The 25,747-nt window shown below is 37.9% G+C and overlaps 1 protein-coding gene across 1 annotated transcript in view; it reads left to right on the forward strand.

Moving 5' to 3' along the window:
• Positions 1 to 25,747, forward strand: part of LOC130421265 (thyrotropin-releasing hormone-degrading ectoenzyme-like) — a 97,296-nt gene that overhangs the window by 28,374 nt on the left and 43,175 nt on the right. Inside the window, 5 exon segments of the mRNA XM_056749062.1 lie at positions 111 to 194; positions 538 to 587; positions 2,019 to 2,722; positions 4,717 to 4,990; positions 9,684 to 9,810. Of these exon segments, the coding sequence (XP_056605040.1) occupies positions 2,037 to 2,722; positions 4,717 to 4,990; positions 9,684 to 9,810 (1,087 nt within the window). The 5' untranslated portion in view covers positions 111 to 194; positions 538 to 587; positions 2,019 to 2,036.

The following is a 25,747-nucleotide window of genomic DNA, read 5'->3' on the forward strand; positions in this document are numbered from 1 at the left end:
TTCTTGCCCGTTCTAGTTCAGAGAATTTCAAATGTGAATAAAATCGGTTCAGCTAGACGCACTTTCGCTTCATGTCAGATCTTCTTTACACATCACATTCTCTCTCACAGCTCCATCAAAGGTCTCCGCATACCCTCTCTGCTCTCCTCTCAACGTGCTGTTTAACCAGCCTTGCCATTGCCTGCAAATTAAAGGTATTATTTGGAGCCGTTGCATCGATCAAAGAGCCACTGCTGATCTTCCCTTATGAAGCGGACTCTGAGAAAATGTGTGTGTGTTAAAGAGATGTGAGATGTGCAAAGTTAAAGTGACAGGTGTTTGGCGCTGCAGTGATGTGTGTGTGGGTCACTGATTAAAGCTTTTATGGATGGAAGATGGATGAACAGTTGAAAGAAAATAATTAAATGAATACAAGCAAAACTTGGAACAGTCTGTCCGGTAAGTTTCAGGCTGTTTTTCAACCAATTAAAGGGACAGAAATAGTTTAGTGTTACAAAAATTGTACACCACTTGATTTAATGATCATGTTTGTTTCAGCACCATGGACAGCAGCCTTCAGTTTCGTGTTGGCGCACAAACGGAATTATGTAAGTAATGATTACACACAGAATACTGTAGGAGAGCAGTTGACAGACAGATTTGTCCTATGGTGTGATGGCAAGAAGAAACAAACAAAAACTATAACGAAAGATCTATGTTATGCTATTTTATATGATATACATAAATATTAACAATCTAAAACAATGTGATATTCACCGTTTGTTCTAAATTTGGCTGTCACACTATTAGATACATGTACGATTTATTCGGCAACTACTCATCAAGTACACAGATTAATTCTCTTAATTTTCTATTCCACTAATGGTATGGCTTTATGTAAACAATGTGTCTTGCGAAAAGATCCATCCAAATTACATTGACCTGCCTTTCTTTTTACCACAACAATAAAGGACCTTTAACAGATTATTGAATTAGATACCACCAATGTTTTGTTGTGTATTTGCATGATGCTTAAAAACAAATTTGACAGCTCTTAAATGCAGATCCAGTGACCATTGATACATTAATTTTCCCATTCACTGAGTTCAGCACTTAGATTCAGACACAGGACAAAGCATACAGATGGATTTATTTGGCTGAATTTCTGTCTGTCTGTCTGTCTGTCTGTCAGTGTGTGTGTGTTTGGGGGGGGGGGGGCTTGTTTAATATCCCAGTAGCGACCTTAACCTGAATGCACACCAACAAATGGGAACTCGTATCACCGTGGGGACCAAAATTGCTTATAAATCGTACAGAACCATATTTTTTACAAATCAAAAAATGCAAAACGTTTTATATTATCTTTAGGTTAAGGTGCAGGGTATAAAATAAACATTTTGTACAGTATAAAGAACTACGCATATGGACTGTATACCCACGGAGATAATAAACCAGATGTGTGTGTGTGTGTATGTGTGTGAGAGAGAGAGAGACGGAACGAGTGAGAGGGAAAGAGAGAGACGGAACGAGTAAGAGGGAGAGAGAGAGAGAGAGAGAGTGACAGAGCGAGTTTTAAGAGAGAGAGGGAACCCAGCACTGAGGAGAGGACGCATTAGAGAGTGAAGCGCCGATAAGGATGGAGGCAGATGAGGAAATAAAGAGAGAAAATGGAAATTCACAACAGTTATTTGAATGATTTTTCATGCAGCATTGCTTTTCCGAAACTTAATACACATCAGACTCGTGTCAGAAGAGAAATCGTGGATTTGAGGGGATGTGGAACTGTGTCTGTATGAGCTTCAGCATTGGACTCCACGCATGATTTCCGACTTCAGTTTTTTTTTCTGCATTTGCTGTTAATGCATTTTAACTGTCATTTATTGACATGTATTGGGCATTAATACGCATACTCACCCCCATCTCTCACCCTTATTGTTTTGTATTATTTTTGGATGTTTATCGCAATTTAAATACGCCGTGTATTCTCCAAACAAAATATTGTTACACGGCGCTTTTAACATTAATGTAAACCGTTTTAGCAGTGAACGTTCGTGCCGATGGGGTTTGAGGACATGAACATGAGGAACGGAAGGGCTTTGTCCGATCAGTGGGCTGACAGCGTGGTGGTCCGACCCCGGACTACCGAACAGCACATCACTTTGCACAAGAGACTTTTGCTGGGCTTCGCCATCTCCATCCTCACCCTCATCATCGTCACGGTCATCGCCATCACGCTCAGCGTCAGCTTCGAGAGATGCGCCACGGAGAGCAGCGGGACTCTGGCCGGTAACGGCTCCAGTAACAAGTCCAGGCAGTCCCGGGACAGAAGCATCAGTCAAAGAGAATCAGAGGATGGCCAACAGCCCTGGAGACACCTGCGCTTACCGGCCACCCTGCGCCCTCGCCACTACGACCTCAGACTGTCCGTGTACATGGATAATTTCACGTTCTCCGGTGAAGTGAACATTGAGTTTGAATGCGTGAACTCCACTAAGTTCATCGTGTTGCACACAGACAGACTGGAGGTGAATAAAGTGCAGGTGTATTCAGACAGTAAGAAAACAGGCGTCGTGAGGATCCACCGACGCTTTTACCACCAACCCAACCAGGTGTATGTGATCGCGCTCCACAGAGAGATGAAGCCCCTCAGAACATATAAGATCAACATCACGTTTGAAGCGCAGATTGAAAATGAACTCTTGGGATTTTTTCGCAGTTCATACATGCTGTATGGAGAAAGAAGGTAAAACAGTTCTGTGTAAACACTTCATAATGTATTGCTATATGGTTTTCCTTTTGGTTCTAGTGGCTATATATTTTTATATTGTTACCAAGATGGCTGTGGAAGGGCCAAACATATTAGAAAATTGTTTAATCTTATTGCCATTTGACGCTATGTATGTCAGGTGCCCGTATTACACCGTTAGTTCTCGTCCACGAATCTGATTGGAGGACAGGCGTTCATTGATATGCCACCGTTAAACTTTTTTAGTAACACCGTGTTTACATCGGTCACGACAGGCGCGACGCAACGTGACAACCTGGTTGTTCTTAATGTGTTTGTCGCAATACGCCGCATCCATTATGGACCAAATCTGAATAGGTATCTATTGCGTTTCTAATGCTGTGTTCACACCAAATGCGACTTAAGCGTTTGACGCGAGTAAATTACATACAAAGTCAATGCATTGACGCGAACTCGCGGCAGGCGCAAGTTGAACATTTTCAACTCCAGCTATGAATTCGTGCGAAGAGTTTTCGCGTCACTCACGCGAAAATAAAGAACATTTCCCGTGAGTAATAAACCGCGCGGAACGACATTGCTCGCGTTTGGTTTGACCATAATATAATTTATTTTGTCGTGTCGCGCCCAGTGTGGTTACAGTGTCACACTCCGCCACAATAACCATTTGAACGAATGTAACATCTTCCCTAGAAAGAAGTCACGGCAAGCGTATGTAATCATAGTCTGTCTTGTCTCTTTGTTATTTTAGTAACTTTTTTTAATACTATTTCCAATGCAATTACTAACGCATAAAAGTTCGCTCTCAAATCATGAAGTTGATGTGGGAACGCAACGGCAAAATGAAAAACCATTGTTGAATTTGCAGGTACTGCGGACAAGAGAAGAGATTAAATACACATTCTGACCAGCATTTTTAATTACTTGTCGGACCATCGATGGTAACGTTACAGCACTCTAGAAATAAATCTTCTGTTGTGCAAAGATCATGACCTCCACAGGTTATGAAGATGATCATGTTTAGTGGAGTCAGTGCAGCTTTAATAATATGAAGGGTTAATTTGCAAAAACATACATTTACATTTAGTCACTTAGCCGACGCTTTCATCCAAAGCAATTTACAAATGGGATAAAAACAGAGAACTCCGTTAAAATGTTTTTCAAGCATCATGTTTTTTTATTGAGCATTCCAATTAATATCAATCAAACTGTAGTTGGGTTGTTTTGATTAAGTAATAGTAATAAAAAAACATGATACAAACACAATAAAAGGCAACAAAAACATGATAAAATAGTAAAAACATGATTTTTGAACATTTTTTAAAAATTTGCTAATAGACGCTTTATATATTGTGACCATCCTTAACAGACCTGATGTGATTTGGAAAATATGTTTTAATTTTCTTTAGTTAAATGTGGACACCAGTGTTGTTTACAGTTCTTTTTAAACTAAGGTCAGATGAGAACAGAGAAAATTCAGACAAGGTCACCCCTTCTGCCCTTCCTAGTTGTCATGCTGTTGGAAAGGAGGACAACATCACTATTATTGATGCTGCATATAGTAATCCATACAGCATATAGCCAAACTCTCTCCTCCCCAAAACCTATTTTCCTGCTCTATAATTTTACCCAAATCATTCTGTTTTTTGTATTTACTTTAAACTCAATTATTCATAGTCTGTTGATGTACTTAAAATTCATTGTTTTCACGAGAGCAGCTACATGTAAGTTAGTATATACGTTTATGCTTGTTTATTGATGTTATGCTGCTGTGCTAAATGTTTACAGATGTGACAAAAACTAGAATCTCATTTCAGAGTTGACAAATTTTGCCCATATACAAATATAGTATTTATTTTATTTTTACATAATATATAAATATACAGTGATAAGTACAGAGATTCGAGTTTATCTTCATTCAGTTAACCATATAGAGATGACTTATTCATGGACAATTTAAATATTTTGTTTTATGTCTGATTTTCCTCTCGCAGGTATCTGGCTGTGACGCAGTTCTCTCCCACTCATGCCAGAAAGGCCTTCCCGTGTTTCGACGAGCCCATTTATAAAGCCACATTCAGAGTGAGTTTGAGACACGAGAGCTCGTATCAGTCGCTGTCCAACATGCCAGTGGAGGCGTCTACATCTGATGAGGACGGATGGGTGACCAACCATTTCTCCAGGACGCCCCGTATGTCCACATACTACCTGGCCTGGGCGGTGTGCAACTTCACCTACAGAGAAGCCGTGACAGATAATGGAGTTGTGGTGAGTTTCTTTAATTGCAGTTTGTTTAGATGATGGATGGATTGAAATCTTAGAAATGGTTTAAGTTTATATTCTTTGTATCACTTTCATCGAAAGTCCTGTCTGTCTTATTAGACGCTTTCAGATGGTTCCCTTAATGGGCTCCCACGCTGTGACCTTGACTGGCCTCCTTATATATTAGTGTAATGAATCTCTCTCCTTCAGCATGAGCTGCTCTCCTTTATGTTAGATAATCTCTGCCATGCTGACTGTAACGCCGCTTCTATCTGGAGCATTTATACCCACACCGCGGGTTGTAGCAGTTAGCCACGCTCTAGCTTCCCCCATCAATCTTCAAATCGGCAGTGTAGCCCTCTCACGGCATCTATTATAATGGGTTGGATGTGCGGAGCGAGAGGAAAGATTGCAGGAGGGGAATGTTGGAGAGGACAGTGAAATTATTACTCTGGGTTTATAGTGAAACACTCATCTATCGCATATAGATGCATACATATCACTTTAGCCCCTGCAGGCGATTGTTGGTTGAGAATTATTTAATCTATTCATGTAATAAAAACGAATATCCATGAAAGACGTATATGCAATAGGCAGCACCTATGTTTTCGGTAAGACAGAAGCGTCCAAAAACTGCTATAAACCAGATGAAATATATGACGTTGATATAGAACTATGGTGGTACTCATTCACTTACATTGGCTTTGTGTACATACACTATATGGTTACCAACATTCTTCAAATTATCTTCTTTTGTGTTCTTCGGAAAACCCTTTTAAAACTATGCTTTTAATGGAAAAGTTCATCTAAAATCAAAATTGTGTTATTTTTTTACCCACCCACTTGACGTTCAACATGTTTTAAGACCTTCCGGCATCTACAGAACACAAATAAAGATATTTTAGATGACATCTGAGAGATTTCCAGGCCTTCTCATAGACATCATAGTTATAGTTGTTGTCGAGGTCCAGAAAAGTACTAAAGACATCATTAAATTGGTCCATCCGCTCATAGTGGTTCAATAATTTTTTTGTAGCGAAGAGAATACTCTGTGCGAAAAACAAAACAATGACTTTTTTCAATATATTCTCCTCTTTCTTCTCAGTCTTGTCAACCCCGAAAGTGCAACTCTGTGTTCACAAGCAGTCGCACGCTGTGTATAAGCTGATCTTCGCAAAATGTCTGATGATTTCGATATTGAGTAAGACTTGCACTTTTTTTGCGCAACCGTACAAACCGAATGCGCATGCGTCGAAGTGGTCTCGCGAACACACACCATAGACTGACAAGGAGAATATATCAATTAAAGTCGTTATTTTTGTTTGTATTTTGCAAGTATTGTCATCACGTCAGAAAAAAATCTATTGAGCCACTATGAGCGGAAGGACCAATTTAATGATACCTTTAGTACTTTCTGGACCTTGACTATAACAACTATAATGATGATGTCTATCAGGAGGCCTGGAAATCTCTCGGGTGTCACTTAAAATGTCTTTATTTGTGTTCCGAAGACTCCGGGAGGTCTTAAAACATGTTAAACGTCATGTGGGTGAGTAAAAAATTACACAATTTTGATTTTGAGGTGAACTTTTCCTTTAAAGGAGCTATATGTAATAATTTTACTGTAGACATTTAGAAAATTTGCTAAGCTCATACAGTACATTGGTTTGTCCAAAAAACAATCCTATAGCCATTTATTCCACTCTGAAATGTGCTTTCTATGCCGGAATGTCTGTTTTGTTTTGGTCCGTGTGACCCCGCCCACTCATTGAAGCAAACAAACGATCTTGGTCAGAGCAGATTCCACCCTTTCCGGTACTATTGCATAGCGAACTTAGAAAGAATTACTATACTATTTTACAATTTACGAGGAGTAATATATAATTTGATTACAGTTATTTAAACGAGACGGCAATAACCTCTGAAACGAGCTGCCGTTTGAGTTATATTGGCAAACAACAAAACCACAGCAAACGTATAAATTATCGGCCAAATTTACAGTGTAAGAGTTTATGCTTTCCATTACACTCCTGTACGTGTCTGGCAACTCCTGTGAGCGTCGAGTCTGGGAAGGAGGAGTTATATATTTTGAAGATGGACTGCGATACGAAGCTCAACCGCCAGGTGTCAATGTTACATACAGCTCCTTTAACAAAACCATACAACAAACAAGCATAAACAAATGAAGCAGTCAGCACCAGTGTCAGATTATTACCTTATCTTATTAATAAAGCGCCTCGTGATTGTCAGTTTGAGCCGATTGAATAATCACAAGTTGTCTTATAGTATTGATTTAATCGAGGTTTGAATCATTTCCACAGCCCTCAGTGCAACGCATTCATCTATATTTCAGTCATGGATTCGATCGATACAGCGGCTTCATGTGAGGTAAACAACTCAAAGCGCATTTCTGCCAGGCCATGAAACAATGTCTTTCCTCGCTTGGTTTGCACTGTAACTCTGGCTGAGCGTACAGTACAAGGCTATTCATTCTTAGATTGATGCCCAGTCAGAAAACCCTGCCGTGCGGCAGCCTGAAGCTTAAAGAGCCATGCGGGAATAACCACATGTCACACTCCGGTTTAATTCTTTGTTCCTTGTATCCTTTATTCTTACTTTCAAGCCACTCATTTGTTTCCGTGTTGTTTTCCGAGTTTTCACTGTGGATTTATATTAAAGAACTCTCTCTTGGATTATTCAACTACTTCATCGTGCATCTCGTGTATACAGATCAGAACCGTGACACCACAAACAAAGCAACATGTTGAATATGAATGATCTTTCATTTTACTTGTATTATTTATTTGAAAACATTTTCAGCTGTTTTAGTTCAATAACATCGCTGAGTTGACTCTATTTGTAACGGGTTTGCAGGATTTTGTTATTGATGTGTCTTTTATTTTTAAAGTTGTGTATTTTGTAAAATCTCCTTTTTCTTGGTTGCCTGTTTCCACCTTGATTCTGTCATGATGTTTACGTCCCGTGTATTTATAACCTTCTTGTTTGAGTCCTTTTTTCGCGGTCCCGTGTGGTTTTGTCAGTTGTAAGTCAAGCTGTGTCTACATGCTGTTCTCGCTTGCTTTGCATTCTTTCGTGACAGATCGTGATAAAATGGTGCGTCTCGGCTCTCATCTAGATCACTTTGATGTAGGGTAGTGTACTGTGATCACGAATTTGAGCACGTGCATATGTCCTGATTCACTAACATTTGGGACAACTGGACTCAATCTTCTGCAGCATGATCATGATGTCATGCATTAAAATAATGCTGGTAGTAGTTATGAACAACACTGCTTTATCCGACTTTCCTGATGTTTATGGGATTTACTGTACAATTTGTTCAAATAATTTAAGTGACATCATTAAATCCGAGCTTTTATCTGTTTATAATGACTTAAACTCAGGCATCTGTGATGTCATAAGTGCACGTGAATCTAGCTCGCCACTTCTATCCCTCCTGTTTTATATTCCAATTGACCCCAAAATAGTATCCTGAAATGTATCTTGATTTTGAGTCTTGAAAATAATCAACGAGAAAATAGATTTATATTATATTAACATAAATGAAAATGTATGTTTATTCTAGGGCTGCACGATATTGAAAAAAACGTACATTGCGATATTTTTTTCTTCTGCGATATATATTGCGATGTGTAGAAATACAGAACTGCTTGGAACCCTTCGCATATGGTGTAACACTGGCAAACGCATCCGAAATAGTTTTTTGCTTTGGACGGCAATCACATCTGGCTTTGCACTCGTCATACAGAGCTCTGTGGTGCCGACTTAAATGATCAAACAAATTAGTTGTGTTTCCGCGTGTTGTGCACGGCACTCCCGACAAAGTACCTGTTTTTGGTCAACATCATCCTTTCTGTAGCCAAAATATTTCCAAATAATTGACGATGCGCTTCTTTTTGCGACCAAGTCGTCCATTTCGGTGCTTTTCTCCCGTTCCTCGCTCATTTCGTCATGCGCACGCATGCAAAGGCTAAGTGTCAAAAACGTGAAGCAACAACATGTGCTTTGTAAAAAAAAAAGCACCCATAAATCAGAATTCATTACTTTATATCAGGCAAATATAGAAAAAAAACTTTCCCTGCATCGCACCTCGTGCGATGTGACTATTGCGCATGCGTACATCGCGATATCGATGCTAAAACGATATATCGCGCAGCCTTAGTTTATTCTGTTATTTTCATACATTCTCTCTATGACGATAACAGGACACCCTTTAAAATAAACGGTGCTTAAAAGGTTTCTGATGTTAAAGGTTCTTTATGGAGCCATTTAGACAAAAACGCACCTTTATTTTTAAGAGTGCAACTTCTCTGATTGGTGAATCGCTGATTTAAGGAAGATTTAAAGTATTTTTTATGCAGGTTTTTACTGGTGGGGATTTGAGGATTTTTACCTCTGGAATCCTACCGTTATACTGTATAGGTGTCAGTTAAACTTTTAATCCCCTGTAACTGGATAAACTGTGGTGAAAAGTGTACTACAACGAAAATCAAAAGCCAGATAAGGTTTTTGGAAAAGAGATTCACCATAGATTACTCAAAGCACTTAATCTGACAAAAGTAAAATGGTTATCCTTGCGGGAATTCAGGTTAGGGACGAACCCAGAGAAAAACCACACAATAGTTCATGATCACCTAACAGCATTTCACTTCTCTCTCTCTTCCCCGTGTCGTCATAGATTCGACTGTACGCCAGACCCGACGCCATCCAGAGCGGATCGGGAGACTACGCTCTGCACATCACCAAGAGACTCCTGCAGTTCTACCAGGATTACTTCAAAGTCAAATATTCCCTCCCTAAACTAGGTAAGACAGGTGGTGAATTGTTCTTCAGGTCTGTGTGGCTTTAGTTTTGTTTTTGCAGTGGGAAAAAATGCTGTGCGGTTTTGTGCGACTATATGTGGTGTGCTTGTGTAAAGCAGTGTCAGTAGCAACTCAGTTCTTGTGTTTGTTGATCCTAAAAACATTTCAGGCCTGAGGTTGTGTTTTGTCTTGGGAGTAATGCATGGTGGGTGTAAGGTGGACAAGTTTACATCAAACTATGCTTGTGCGTCTCGCTCCATTGGTTTCCTGTCAGTTTGCTGTGTTCATTTGAATATGCCATCCATCTTTCCGGGCTGTCACTCTCCTCCCTGTCTGCTCGCTTTCCTTACAAGAAACAATCGCACTCAAATTCGGAAAGCAGCAAATATGCGCAATGTGAAAGCCACCTCAGATATTTGGGAATAAATATGGAAAAGGTACCAGTACTTTAACTTTACTTTACTGTAAGCAGCTGTGTGTTTTGCGGATCTCATCAGTAGACGTAATGACCGATGATGCTGTGAAGGTTACAGGATGATCAATAACTCTCTGACAGACTGCATTATATCATGTGATCAGTGCAGCATTGGCATGTTTTTAAATCCCTGAACAATCTCTTGTTCTTCAAATGAGTGTTTTTTTATCACGTATGTTGTATTGTTTGATGTCCTGAAGGATTTTTTCACTGTACAGGTCAAACTCTTTAATGAGGCCAGTGATTTTCACCAACTTCATTTCTCTTTGAGCGTGACTGTCAGCTGATAAACGTTGTTCGCTGCTGAACGTTGTAATCTTACATTGCGTTATAAAACAAAGGTTGTAGTTGTGTTTTTTTTAGTTTAACAGCAAACAATAATTGTGTATTAGCATTGTTTGTTGTTTGTCCGTGGCTTCTGATAGAGCACTTGGACCAGGAAGCGTTGGTGCGGGACGTCAGACTTAACTAGCTGATATTGCGTTTGCTTGATTTAGGGTAATATTGTTTTTGTGTGAAGTCCGACCTCATCTGAGAAACGATGTGGACGTAATGAACGTTGCTGTTATGTGAAGGCGTCATCTATGTGAGGAGTTTGGGAGCAGTTGCAGCCCCTCAGGTCTCTGAATAGGGACATTCTGTCATTCTGCTCATGCGAAAATGAACAAAAAGAGAAATTAAAAGTGTTCAGGTAACTACAGCATAGAAGGAACAGATCACATGTTGGCTCTAGTTCTTGAAACACTGCTTCCCAATTCGCCTACTTATACTATACACTAAAAGTATGTGCTGTTTTGGAAATGTATATACATTTTGGTGTGTAGCAAAACAATATGCACACACTGGGACATACTAACCGGAAGTGGCTGTTGTTGCCTAGACAACATTGTGGCCATTAACTGTCACTCACATAAAAAAGCTCCTCTTTCCATTTAAGTATTTATTCATTCATTGTTTCATATGTAATGTAAACACTATGCTTATATTTATTAATTTAGTGACTCATCAGTTATTTCATTTTATTAATGCAGTGGAACGTCACTTAACACCTGTATGACTTCCATTCTTTGTACACAAAACCACAAAGACATTCCTCAAAATATCAAAATAAGAGTCACATACAGGTTTTGGAACGCTAAATGTGTCTTAAATCATTGTGTATAGCTGTTGAATGCATTTCCTAACACTTGCAAACAGACAGATTTTAAAACATTTCTTCTTTAGCTTCTTTGACTCAAATTCAGTGTGCATGCCATCAGTCTTTAATGAAATAATGATTACTCTCAGTTTGAGAAACGATGGCACTTACCACAGCTCATTTATTAAAGTGACTCATTGCTCAAGATATGGAGGGTAAACAATCCAATTAGAGCAGACTTATTAAAACCTCATCTATTGGGACTGACCAATGACAGAGAAAGAGCCACAAGACATTCTCCTTTTTGTTTTCATCTCTCTCTCTTAAAGACACACAAAGACAGCAACTCAACAACAGAATACAAAATTCATGAAGTGATGTGAAACAGATTTAAACTCAATCAATACAATCCAGACAATGTTGTTGGATGTATTACATCAGTAAAGAACAGCTTTTGATGAAAAACTCTTGATCTCATTTAACATTTTAGAGAGAGCAAGAGTCTTTATTCTGTGATCTGATGCCTTAACATCAAATGGATTGTATATCAAATAAGATGCATCTTAGAATGAGACAATAAACTTGTTGCTTGAAGAAACAGTGATACATAAATACAAATATTCACATACTGAAAACATAATGGGACAACCAACATAACTTGGACAACCACTCTTAAGCAGCATTATTTCTGAAGAAAGCATTATTTCTTCAGCTTTCATATTATGTAGAAATCTCAATGTTACAATTTTTTTTTGATTGGTTTAATAACAGGTTGACTGGTTTAGTCGACCAGGGTCACATATGTCCAAATTTATTTAGGCTTGGTCAAAATGTTTTCTTTGTTAATAAACGTTTCACCAGACGCAAGTGCTCTGGCCCGAAGTTAACTTCTGGTCTGTGTTTTGTTATAATATTTATTTACATTTAATTAATTTTTCATATTTTGGTGTATAAGAGTTATATCAAATTAAATTAAACTACTCAACAGTTATCAGTTCTTTGTGGGGGTCTACCGGAATTTAAGTTAAGGCCACATAATGTTTATGTTGCTGCTGCAGAAACCGTCTATGGTCAATATCTAAAAGTGACTATAAAGAAGCGCAGCATGTGTTGAATAAGTGTGAAGCGTGAATGTTTGAAGTTTAGCACCTCCTTTGAGAGGACGGTGATGTATCTGAGCAGTATGGATTCACAGTAAGTGATCTACAATAAGTGCTTCTCAGAGGGAGATCAATGATAAATAAAAAAGGTTGAGCTGGTTCAGTTTCTTCATGCGGGGTAACAGTGATGGAAATCAAAACGATGGCAGATGTTAAAAGTTCTATCTTTATTTGTGCATAGCCAGAGTTTAAATATACAAGTGACCTTAATATTTATTTTATTATTATTTTATTTTATTATATTTAAAACTGTGCAATATGGGAATGATGGCATTTGTCAGCATTTATTTCGAAGGAGATCAAGTGAAATAGATGAGAATTAAGGGACATTATTGTTGGAGGTTCAGTTAAGCAGTCAAGAAGATCTGTGACATAGTGCCAATGCTGGAGAGATCGAACTGTATGTATGAATCTTGAGTGAATGAAGCAATATAGACTGAAACACAAACATCTGATGCTCAGGTTAAGCAGATACACTTTCCGGTTTTCGCCACATGTCATATACGTGAGGTGGATGTTACTATTTTTTAATGTCTCTATTTCTTTGATTATTTTTGCACAGTTGGCCTCAGCGCGGTCACCTTTCAATTTTCAATACAGTTTTCTGTTCATCCTTCATGCCATTATTTATTATACATACGCCTGTGGCAGTGTCATTTCAATATTACTTTTCCCATGTCTCGCTCTCTCTTTTTTCCCCCCTTATTTCCTCTCTCACTTTTTCTCTCTCTAAATATTTCACCTGCTTCTGTGACTTACTGCAATATCTGGATGCCTATCTCTGTCTGTGATAAGGGTTATAGAATTTATATAGCTAATCATGAAGGTCGGACGAGGGACGTTTTGAAAGCACATTCACCATCAGTGTGAGATTGACAATAATGAAGATGAAGGATGCTTTACTACAGATGAAAAATGAGGCACATTTTAAAAGAATCACTAATCCGCTGTCTGAGGAATGTTAACGGAGTGAATGCTCGAGTGTCTCAGGAGTGTTTTTGTTCAAACCTGAATTTGACCCTTGAGGTCTAGAAGGGTGTCTAAGGGTTAATGATGATATTGAATATTAGATTGCTTTCTACATAAGGGGCAGTTCTCCATATACAAATGTTTTTTAAAGAACATGTAATACCATATGCATTATGCAGCCTTTTTATTACTAACAGAAGTAACTAATGTAGTTATGATTACAATTTATGTAAAAAATATTCATTAAAAAGTATTATTAGTCAGTATTTCAGTTAAGGATTTTTCTGTTCAATTCTAGAAATCAAATTGAACTGTAAAGCGCTGTATTTATGCCAAACACTCTTGAATATATAGTATTTATAAATATTTATTTTTTACTTTATGAATATAGAAAAAACTGAAATAATAGGCTATGATGTAATTCTTACATTTTTACATAGTAAAAAACAATCTTATATTATTAATTAATATGAATTATTATTAATAGCATGTAAAACGTATGTGTAATGTGCATTAGCGAACATTCAACCATTAAAATTGCTGGTATGCCATGGTCCCCCCAAAAATAATTAGTGCCCTCCCAGTTTTCTTAAGACCAGGGGTCGACCGGTGCCTTGCACACCACCTTTTTTACTTATCACTGCTGAAAAATACTTAAAGTATTCCAGTAATTTTGCTCATACATATTTGTGTACTCTCTGCACTTTTATATAATAAAGAAAATAAACAGTGGGCGATTCAGCCATCAGTGTCTTTCTCCGCAAAAACAGTATCTCTCTGAAACGCGTGAACTGAAACTCAGCAAATACTTGACAGGAGAGATATTTGTTTAGAAATCCTGAGGTTTCTAATGATCCAATTTCATGATCAATTGATCAATTTCAATGATCAATTTACATTTACATTTACATTTTACGTTTAGTCATTTGGCAGAAGCTTTTATCCAAAGCGACTTACAGTGCACTTATTACAGGGACAATCCCCCTGGAGCAACGTGGAGTAAAGTGTCTTGCTCAAGGACACACTGGTGGGGGCTGCTGGGATCGAACCAGCAACCTTTTGATTTACCAGTTCAGTGGTTTAACCCACTAGACCACCATCACCAATTTCCCATTTGTGATAGTAACCGAGACATTAAAGATGGACGGTGGCCGCTAGGTGTCACTGCGCTGCAACAGAAGAAAACACAAAAAAACACAAGCAAATTCAGAAAGCATCTCCATTAGTTTGGCGACACATGCCCTGCAAATACTCGAAACATGAACAAACACAGAAACGCGCTGCAAATACTCGCAACACAAACAAACACAGAAACGCGCTGCAAGCTGCACGGACGACAACGGAAGTGTTTCCGGGGGACCCCAAAAACTGATGCACCTGATTGGGACGCGCTTCATTTTGACTGTTCAAATTCGTTAGTGGAGTTGTCAGCCACACTGACTATGTCGACTAGAATAAGTTTTTAATCATTTTTTTAAACCTTTAAACTTTTTTTTGTGACACTTGTTTAAGTTAGTCTGCTACTATGTCTCATCGTTTTTGTTAAACTGTTCAAATCGACTGGCTAATAATATCCTACAGACGTACGTTAAGAAAGTTAAAATAAAGTTATAAAGCAATTACCTTCAATGTGGCTGACAACTCCACTAACGAATTTGAACAGTCAAAGTGAAGCACGTCCCAATCAGGTGCATCAGTTTTTGCGGTCCCCCGGAAACACTTCCGTTGTCGTCTGTGCAGTTTGCAGCGCGTTTCTGTGTTTGTTTGTGTAGCAAGAATTTTCAGCGCGTTTCTGTGTTTGTTTGTGTTGCGAGTATATGCTGCGCGTTTCTGTGTTTGTTTGTGTTTCGAGTATTTGCAGGGTATGTGTCGTCAAACTAATGAAGATGCTTTCTGAATTTGCTTGTGTTTGCATGTGTTTGCATGTGTTTTCTTCTGTTGCAGCGCAGTGAGACCTAGCGGTCACCGTAAAGATGGGGTAACATGCTATTTTTGCATTCTGACTTCTTTTCACCGTTTACTGTGCTGGCTTCTCATGCGTAATATGGTCAACTCTTTAAAAAACAAGTTGGATGTATGACTTAGTATTTCTGTGCTTGATACACTCCCCCAGCATTCCAAACCTTGAAGGTTTTTTGTAAGTCTGGATTCCTGTTTCGTAACAGCAATCATATTCCTATTATTGGGCAAATTTCCCCGAAAAGCAATAGCCGAAAGAAATGGCTCGCCCACACGTCAACCGACGAGCGATAGAAAGACCCACTAATCAAGATTGTCTGCGCTGCGTCAGGATCGGTTGCGCTGTGTTCGGGTGGTCGGGACACAATCGACTTTGGCAAAAAGTGGTGAGTACATGTCCCTAGTTCCTGTACTACCCGTTTATTATGCCTATAATCATTAGGCTTTTTAACATTTTTGTCAATTTAATATTTCATAAATAGCCGAATGTGTTTCTGACAGGCAATTATATAGGTAGCTGTTAATATTAATTTGGAATAAATAAATTTAAATGAGCAGAAAATCGATCACAATAAGGTGTAGTGTAGCCCCCCAATGGGATTAAAATGCCCCCCAGTTATGCCATTCTGGCACCGAGCCTGGTTGTTCAGTAACAGGTGATGAAAATAACTAAATGTGTTAAAAGCTTTTAACACTCCACGTCAGTGATAAAAAACAGCCTCAAATATTTTTAGAAACCCATTTTCACTTTTTAATGCTTGCGATGAGTTATTCTGATCTGGCAGTGTGGCTGTGTTGAAGTAAAACACAGTGACCTTGAGGGGGTTTTAATCACAGTTGTGAGTTTGCATTTCTGCTTGGCCTGGTCACGGTGATGAAAGCTGGGGTGTTTCAGCCCATGGGTAGATGAAGATAAAAACAATTTTAACAATGTTTAGCAGATAAAAACTTTACTGAAAGTAAAATAAGATTATTAAAGAAATTTCACACATTTGGTGGGACTGAGTGAATCCATCCTTTTTTGAAAAGGTTGGTGTCTTAGGAGGAGTGGAAAGTTTCTTGGCTGCAGCCAAGATGCCGGTTTGTGGCGACTTGGATGTCAAAAGTCCTGATGATTGGAAAAATTATGAAACAAAATATGTAGTAATATAATTTTTTTTAATGCAATGTATTAATTTATACATTTTCACAAATATATGTAAAAGCGCAATTCATTATAATTCGTTTATTATTAGTATTATTCAATAAATGTTCTAATATATGTTGAATGATTTAATATATTCACAGTTAATATATAGGAATATATTATTTATTTGTTTTATATTCTGGTTATACCGGGAAGGTTACATTTACTTCATTTAGTGTGTAATCTCTCTATAGACTGAAATCAACAAAATAAACAAAGGTTACTGCGCATGCGTGCGTTCCTGGACTGCCCTTAACTTCTGGTACACATTCACAAACAATAGAGTTCCTGTATATTATTTCTGATAACAAGCAAAAGAAAGCGAACCTTTACTTGGCTAAACTTGCCTCTCCAATATTTTTAATTTAGACTGTGATACCAAACTCAACCGCTAGATGTCAGTGTACCACACGGTTCCTTTAAATGCGACAAAACTAAAGGAGCAATTCAACAAATTGTTTATTTAATAAAAATAACATATAACAAAATTCCTCAAATCTTTTATTTAACACAATTGTTACACAATAAAATAAATTAATATGAACATAAATTAAGTAAAATATAAATATTTCATTCATCAGTTTGATGAATGTAGTGAAAACTATTTGAGCAAATGAGTATTCAAAAAATGTATTTGTGGTAGTGTAATCTTTCACCACTATAGAAGTTTACCCATCTATGACGACTGCCGCTTCTGAAAAACCCGGAAATGTGAAAAAGATCCATTACAGCCTTTAACTGATTGTCAATGATATTGAGCATTATAAAAAAAATCTGTCATTGTAAGCAATTTTGGAAGCCAATTCTTGGAAGACTTTTTCTTTTAGATCAAACTGCATGTGTGGTGCTGTTAAATGTATAAGCAGTTTAATGGCTGTTTCAGTCACTTTAATATTTGATTTGTAGTATCACATCCGCCAATCACTTTTGTTATTAAATACATGAATTCAGTCTTATTCTTCGATTCATTTGTCTGTGAAAGTAACACTCTCACTGAGTTCAGTCAGAGCTCCACAGGAGCTCCATTCATCACCTGTAAGACACACAATGCCTCGTGCTGATTTAACTGTCAAGAGAAGATGTGTTCTTTAAAAATCATTAGTTTATTCATATTCAAACCATTCTCAAGCTCTATGTTACCTATTAAAAAAAGAGTGAAGTGTGAATTTTAATGCAGATTTATAAATGGTAAAATACAATTATATTTAGGTGTTTACGCACATTTTAAACGGTCTTAATTTAGGGATAAAATAAAACGTCTTGTTATTTTACGCTGAACTAGTTGTTAAGGGTCAAATGGAGGTTTGCACACAATGTGTGTATTTCCAGGTTGTTTTGATATTTTTTTGACATATTTGAACCTTTTTAATATTTTCGTACAGTGTAGTTATCCAAATGGGGGAAAAACATCCGGTTGGAATTTTATCCGTTTCTCCTTTGTGGGTTTGTTTGTGTGTGTTTGTAACTGTCAAACAGGCAAATGTTGTGTGCGTGTATTTTTGTGTAGCTATGAGCAGATTCAGTGATGTATTCCCACTTCAGTGTCAGTCAAAGTGTCATCTGATGCTCTGTTGATGTGTGCTAGCGTAACAGCATGCAAAATTCTGCAGATCCCCATCAGGAGAGAGGGCCAACCGTGCCAAACCCATAATGCATGATAGAGGGGAATGAGTGGGAATTTTGGCAGGACTAGGAAAGTGAAAGCTGGCAAGAGCTGGAATTTGGAATGGAGGGTTGGATTGGGCAAAAAATGTCTAAAAGGGATACCTCAAACTTTTTTGTTGTAAGGCCCACTTTGTGTAGAGTACTTCGTTTTGGGCCCCCCCCAATAATCGGAATAATTGCATAACCTTTATGATACATTTCTATATTTAAAAAAATGGCACAAAATCTGTGGAGACCCCCCTGGATCCATTTTGGCCCCCCCCACAGTTTGAGAACCACTGATCTAAAAGGCAAATGCAGGGCTGGAGGGTCCAATCACTGACAGCACTCTGTAAGCCTGTGACTGTGACCTGCAGCTACAGTGGCTGAATCTATAACACACTGCTATAAAAAGAACACTAGACACACTGAAGTCTGAGGAAAGTATAGCGATATTCCTTACTGCTAATCACACTCTCATCCTCATTTCATCATGAACATAAATTGAGTCAAGCTGATGTCATCGTGCCCTCATACCAACCAGTAATTTACATCTTATTTTGGAACATTGCCAAGCCCGGGTTTAATAAACTGGTACATTTCCAGGAAATGCTTGATGTGTGAAATAGGTCCAAGATTCAAGAAAATCTGTTTGTCACGAGAGCTCCTACGCAGCACATTAAACTCTTAAGGGTCTTTGAATAATTAGCTCTTTAGTGTGTATTTTATGATTGCCAAACAGCGTGTTGATTTCACACATGAATAAATGATCACTCGGAGCATAAGAATGAAAAATCTGTGGTTGGTAATGGATCAAAATACAGACAGAATCACCCTCAACATGAAGTCAATTATTATTTGAAATGAAGTCGATTATTACATCAATGACACTCCGAGAATGTGTAACCCTTTGAGATTGATTTATTCTTCTGAGAAATGGCATGCAAAATGAACGCAAAGATCTTGAGGGCCAAAGCGTCACCACAATTTTTCTATTCAGTGCATTGGATCATTATATTGCTCAGGAATAATGAGGCCGATTCTGGATTTATTACATGAATCATTTCATCTGTCATGAGTATTTAGAACAACAGTCCCTGTGGAAGTCAAAATTAACTCACTGTCTGATACACCGATATGATTTTATAAGGAGTTTGGGAGTCATTTTGCAACCACGTGCAAGAATCTTAGAAATCGTGGATGGATATATCAGCAATCAACACTTCTGCAGATCAAAGCAGAAACTGAAAAACAAATTCACCGTGCTGGTGTAACATTAGATTTTAATCTACAATACTGACGGCAAATGTTCTTACAAAATTATGACGGAATAATAAAGTCAAATTCATAAACGTGGTTGCTCAAGTGTGGCCTAATTACAATAATTTAGCTGGTCTCATTAATATTCATTAATTTCTGTCATTTCTGTCCCAAGTTTGGCTTCATTTTAGATCTAAAATTGGCCCCACTGTTATACATCCTCCTGCATCATTTCATATAAACATCATCATTAAAATATATAATGAGATTGTGTTGTCTCAGATTATCTTAAATATCACTTGACCTCTGAAGTTCTGTCTCGGCCAATGAGTTCACAGCTCTTGGTGTGGTGGTCAGTTCACCTTGAGGATCTTTTGTTTTAACTTCACTTAATTGTTTCATGTTTGGTTAGCTTGACTGTTGCCTTGGGCTTCATTTCTTTCTATTAGGAGGATTCTCTCTGAGATCTCTTAGAGAGTGTTTGTAGTACTTAATTCTAATTCTAATCTAACAAGGCTTGATATCTGTCTCACTCTCTTCTTCTCGGTCTGCTTATCTGTCCGTCTCTCTCATGCATTGACACTAGCTGATGTGAAAGTTGGAGTTTTGTTTTAATTTTGTTTGCACTTTTTGTGAACTTACTGTGACCTTATTAAAATCAAAATATCATCTGAAAACACCCACAAGCCTCTCATCTCAAGTGTCATCATCTGTGACACTTCCATATGTTTCTAGCTAATTTTTGCCTCTGTTCTTTCTCTGTCTGGTCCCTCTGTGGCTCAATCTCCACACTCTTGCAATCTTGTTCAGTGCTTTTTCTTTCTTTCTTTCTTTCTTTCTTTTTCCTTTTATGTCTTTATCTTCATCTTTCTTTTCAGAAAAGAAAAGACAAGTGCTCTTGTCTTTAAGAACGGTTTGACCAGGCCTTTGTAGACCATTTACGCTCTGTTGCTGAGCTTTAGGTCAAAGAAAACGTATTGTGTACTCCACTCCGGACTCCTCATACTGTCGTTTCTCCAGGTTCGGGGTCACTTGGGGTCACTGGGGTCACCTGACCTCAGCTCTTAACAGCGGAGATGTTCTTAGCAAGAAGAGATCTCGGTGTTTCTCACATGCTTGCAGACACAAACTCTCTAGTGTAACATGTTTAGACTATTGTTCTCTGAGACAAAGCTGTTGATAGCAAGAAACCCTTGTCCTGAGTGTGTGCGTGGGTTTGTGTACGGGTATGCGTGTTTGTGTGTGTGCGTCGTGTGTTTGTGTGCGCGATTGGGCTCTTTGAAGGGTTGTTTGTATTTCCCTGCTTCTCTTCAACACTAACAGAGCTCTCCAAATTTCTATTCAGTCCAGGGCGTTCTGGGATATGTGCACCGAAAACAAACTTCTGTCTCAACGACGGATCTCATCTTTCGCTGTCGTCACACCCTCCAGTATTTGTCTGGAAAGCTTCAGCAAATATTTGGGTCTTTCGAGATTTTCATGTCTATCATTAGGAGTTCTCACACCGAGTTGTCAGTATTAAACTGATAGGACACCACCATCTCACACTGCTTGTCAGATCAAACGGGGTCTTTACAAGGTGTTCTTTATTAGGCTTTCTTTATTAGCCGGTATGCCATTATACCTCACAATAAACACACATGGAGTGAGGAATCAGTCAATTCGTACAATCTTACCATATAGCAAGATCTCATGCCAACATCTCATGTTTTCATTTTCAAAGATCCAGATTTTAAACCAGCTTAAGATAGTTTATATTGTTTCCTCGCTATTTTGAGCTATTCATTAATGGTTATTTACAGCCCGTTTAGGATTGTTGATGAGATGGATGACTATAAGACAGAGAGACTGGTTTTAGCCTTGCAGAGCATATTGTGAAGCTGGTTAGACCAAGTTGCAGCAAAAATGTCGATCTCACAGGAATAAGTAACAGTTTTATAAGGTTGCTTATTTGTATTGACTCGTAAATTGTGAATCGTACAAAATCATATTAGAAAGAGCAAGCCTGAGCCCCTAAACTTAACCGTGACTGGCCATAAAGCAAATTGTACTAAAACGTGTACGAATTCATACAAATGACTTTCTTCTGCAGAACACCTAAGAAGATTTTTTGAAAAATGATGGTAATGGAACAGCACAGCCCGCCCATTCACTTTTATTGTAACCAATGCAAGTGAATTGAGGGCTGTTAACAACATTCTTCAAAATATCTTCTTTTGTGTTCTGCAGAAGAACTAATGTCATACACTCCTGAACTTCTTTAATGTTGACGATCTTTGAAATCCTTGTTGAATGTGAGCGCATTCTCCAATACTCTACCTCTGAAATATTTTGTATGAAAGGTACTTTATATTCAATTTCTTTCTTGATTTAGCTGGATTTTATTTTCTCGTTTTGCAGTATGTGTGTCAAGACATTCATTATATTAAAGTCAGTCCGATCAGATTTGGGAAATAACAGTAGCTCTCATAAGTCAGATAGCTAAAGTAGTTTCTTTACATATTTAATAATAAATAGTCCAGGTTTCGACCGGTGATGTTAATATTGCCATTTTTCTTTCACATTCAGTTGTTCTTACCGTTTTATCTCTTCTTTCAATTTCTTCTATAAATTTGTATTCCTCATGTACTATAGATCAAATTTTTATGTTTTTGCTAGGAATACGTGCCTTTGCGCAACACATTCTTGATGTGTTTTGAGCTCAAAGTTGAGTAATATTCCTCACAAAAACAGCTGAAATTTGAATAGTGATAGTGTGTCTTTGTCAAGGCATTGGTGTGTTTGCTGTAGAAAAGCTCTGTAGATTGATCCCCTGTCAATGTGATGTCAGCGTGGAGCTGTTTCAGTGTCAGTTACAAAAACAGATTTCTCTCAATGACAGAATGATACTTTACGAACAAGAAGATGAGTGAGACCAACAGTTTGAGAAGCACCAATAAGGTTGTTTTCTCACTTGATTTGAATTCATATGTTATTCCACAACAAAAGCTGTAGTGTGAAAATGGCGTTAGCACTCGTTTTGTTTTTGTTTAACCTTAAACTGTTTTAAAGCATAAAAAATTAGAATAATGTGTGTACTTAATAATGAGAAAACCAGGGTAAACTTCTCCTTTAAGTCAGCCTCATGCCAGCCTTGGTGTGGGTTTTTTGGTGTGACCTTCTTCTTGAAGAATAATGCAGTCTGAGTTAAAATACCACATATAATTTTTCTTCCAAGCGGTAGAATGGGAGTGAATGGGGCCAATTTTTTGAAGCTCCATAAACTGCTCGACGCGGCTAGGTGGTCTTAACAAATGTCTTCTAAAACGAATCGATGCGTTTGTTTAAGAGAAATATCCATGTTGACCAATCTATTAACGTTGATGTCTAGCTTCCGTTATCAATCGGAAGCCTCAAACCAGAGGCTTGTTTTCTGGCGAATGATGGTGACATAAACGCCTGCACAGAGGAGATGGCATCCTATTGGAACAACATGAAAAATGCCACTTTCATTACCGGAACTTACGACACGCCTGCGTCATTTGCCGGAAAAACAATCTTCAGGCAGCCAAGGGATAGCGAAAGTTAGACATTGCCGTTTATAGATTTATCAATACGGATATTTCTCTTCAACAAGCAAATAGTTTTGCTTCAGAAGACGATTGTTAAGACCACGAAGCTGTGTTGAGATCTTCTATGATCAATGGATGAACTTTTTGGAGCTTCAAAACATCTACGCCCATTCGCTCCCATTCTACCGCTACAATATAACTGGTAATATAACTCAGACTGCATTATTCTTCAAGAAGAAAGTCATATTAAGTTAGGATGCCTTGAGGGTGAGAAAGACATGGGGAAATTTAATTTCTCGCCTGAAATATCGCTTTAAATATGTCCTGGATCTTTTGTTTTTGTAATGCCATTGAGTGAGATTCGATATTTTGGAGTTCTTCCTGTTGCAGTACTTATTTTTGCAGTTCTCTTTGAAGTTTTGTCAAGTGCCTCCAGCTGGGCATTTTCAGAAATGCTTTGGTGGACAGCCTGGTGCAGAATTGCTGTGTGCACAGTGAGGAAACAGCAGGATCCCTTCAAATCCTACTGTATCCCAGTCAATTAGCTAAAATCCACCCAGATCAAAGATTCAACAGAACCTCCACTCGGAGAGAAACAACCAATGAGAGAAAAACAAGATTCAATTCAACCATCATCCCCTGCAAGCCAAATCTGAAATCTCTTCCACATACAGTATTCTGTGCAGATACATAATTCATGATGTTCCCAGCGAGAATCCATCAACAACAAACTCCAGTTTCCCGTTCTCACCTCCCATTTCTAGCTCCACCTGAGAGTCCTTTCAGACCAAAGCATCGTGAAATCTCCTCCAACTGATCTCAGAGCAGTGTGTGTGTGTGACTGTTGAAGATAAAAGCTGATCGATATGCATTTTATTGTTCTTCAATCCCTTCTTTGTACAAATGAGTCTGCTTGTGTTTCAGGCCACAGAGAATTAATCTCATTCAGATTCATGACAATCTGTACATTTATAATTAATGGTAGATTAGATTAAGGGTAAAATAACCAGTGAATAAACTCACATTAACATCCAGTGATGCATGAAGCAAGTCCACAAAGAGTGTTTAACTTTAATCTTTATCCTAATGACACTTGTACATGTCTGAGAAATCTCTGTCCTCCTTGATCATCAACAAATCAACCCACCTGGTATTGCCATCGATCATGTGAAGCATCAGCTATGTGAACGTTGTAAATAAAGCACAGACTGCCTTACCGAGCAAGAAGATACAAGAACCAGAAAAGAATTAGACATAAATGGAGGGTATTGATTGGTTGTTTTATCAAGAATTTGTGCTGTTGTTTCAAAGTCCAATATCAGCGGAGAGTGAAGATCAGATGTGTGTGTGGCTCAGAGCATCTATTTCTGAAGCCTTTGTGCTTGCTTTGTGTGTTTGAATGTGTGATGCAGTTTAAAGCAGTTTCAGACACGCTAAAACTTGTTTAAAGGAGAGAAAGGAGCACTAAAAGAAATATTCAAGTGTCTTTTGTTCACTGCCGCACGAATTCTTAATTGAAATGTTCTTGTCTACTTGCCTTCAAAGCTTAAACTCTCTGTTTGGCTGAACCGTTTATCTTCTAGACATCTGCTAGACTTTCTCTCACACAGACAAAATAGCAGAACAAAGATCTTTTGTTTAGGCTCTACAACCTTAAGCTCATTATTTGGAATTTGCCGAGTAACATTAATGAAAAGCTTAACAAACACAGCTTAACATTTGTTTATTTTGATATCATTTTAAATTAGCATGTGATGGTCATTTTGTGCTTGTGTCATTCTCAAGAAGCCACTGAAACGTCATGGCAGTAAAGATTTTGGTTATAAAACATAATTCAGTAACATGAAAAATATGATCATTATAAACATAATTGTGTTCTCTACCTTCAACAAAGCATAAATAGGAATGAACATGCACAATAGTTGTGTATTTTATTGCCTTTTCTGACTAAATTCTCATTCCCGTAATGCGTCCCGATTTATCGGAGTCAGTTATATGCTGTATTTAATCAGAGGGAAATTAAAATTAATTAAAAATATAATTGGATGTTCTAATAGATGATCTTAAATGAAAAAAAAATATTGACGGAATATTCATGTATTTTTAAAAATGAAGAAACAATGGAAAAAAAGAAGTTTCCATGACTAATAACCTCATTCTCTGAAACATTTTTAAAGGACTGTTTACACACCACACACACACACACACACACACACGCACACACACACACACACACAAAGATATTTACAATTAGTTTGATTTTATGTAAAGAAACACATCAACCAGTTGCTTTCAAATGGGTGTTTTTAAGAAAGCATGCTTGACATCTTGAAATTAAGATTTCGTGAGAATCGCACTATTGTTTCAGACACGCTAATAGTGACTCGCACAATAGTGCAAGTGCAGACTCGCACAATAGTGCGATTCTCACGAAATCTTAATTTCAAGATGTCAAGCATGCTTTCTTAAAAACACTCATATCCACAAATTTCCTTTTTATTCATTAACAATAAGGTATGAAATGTTTAGGAACATTAATTCCAAAAATGTTACTGACAGTTTAACAGATTTATTATTTTAAACAAGAAAAGAATTCAA

This window comes from Triplophysa dalaica, chromosome 5 (assembly GCF_015846415.1).
Source record: "Triplophysa dalaica isolate WHDGS20190420 chromosome 5, ASM1584641v1, whole genome shotgun sequence".
NCBI lineage: Eukaryota > Metazoa > Chordata > Actinopteri > Cypriniformes > Nemacheilidae > Triplophysa > Triplophysa dalaica.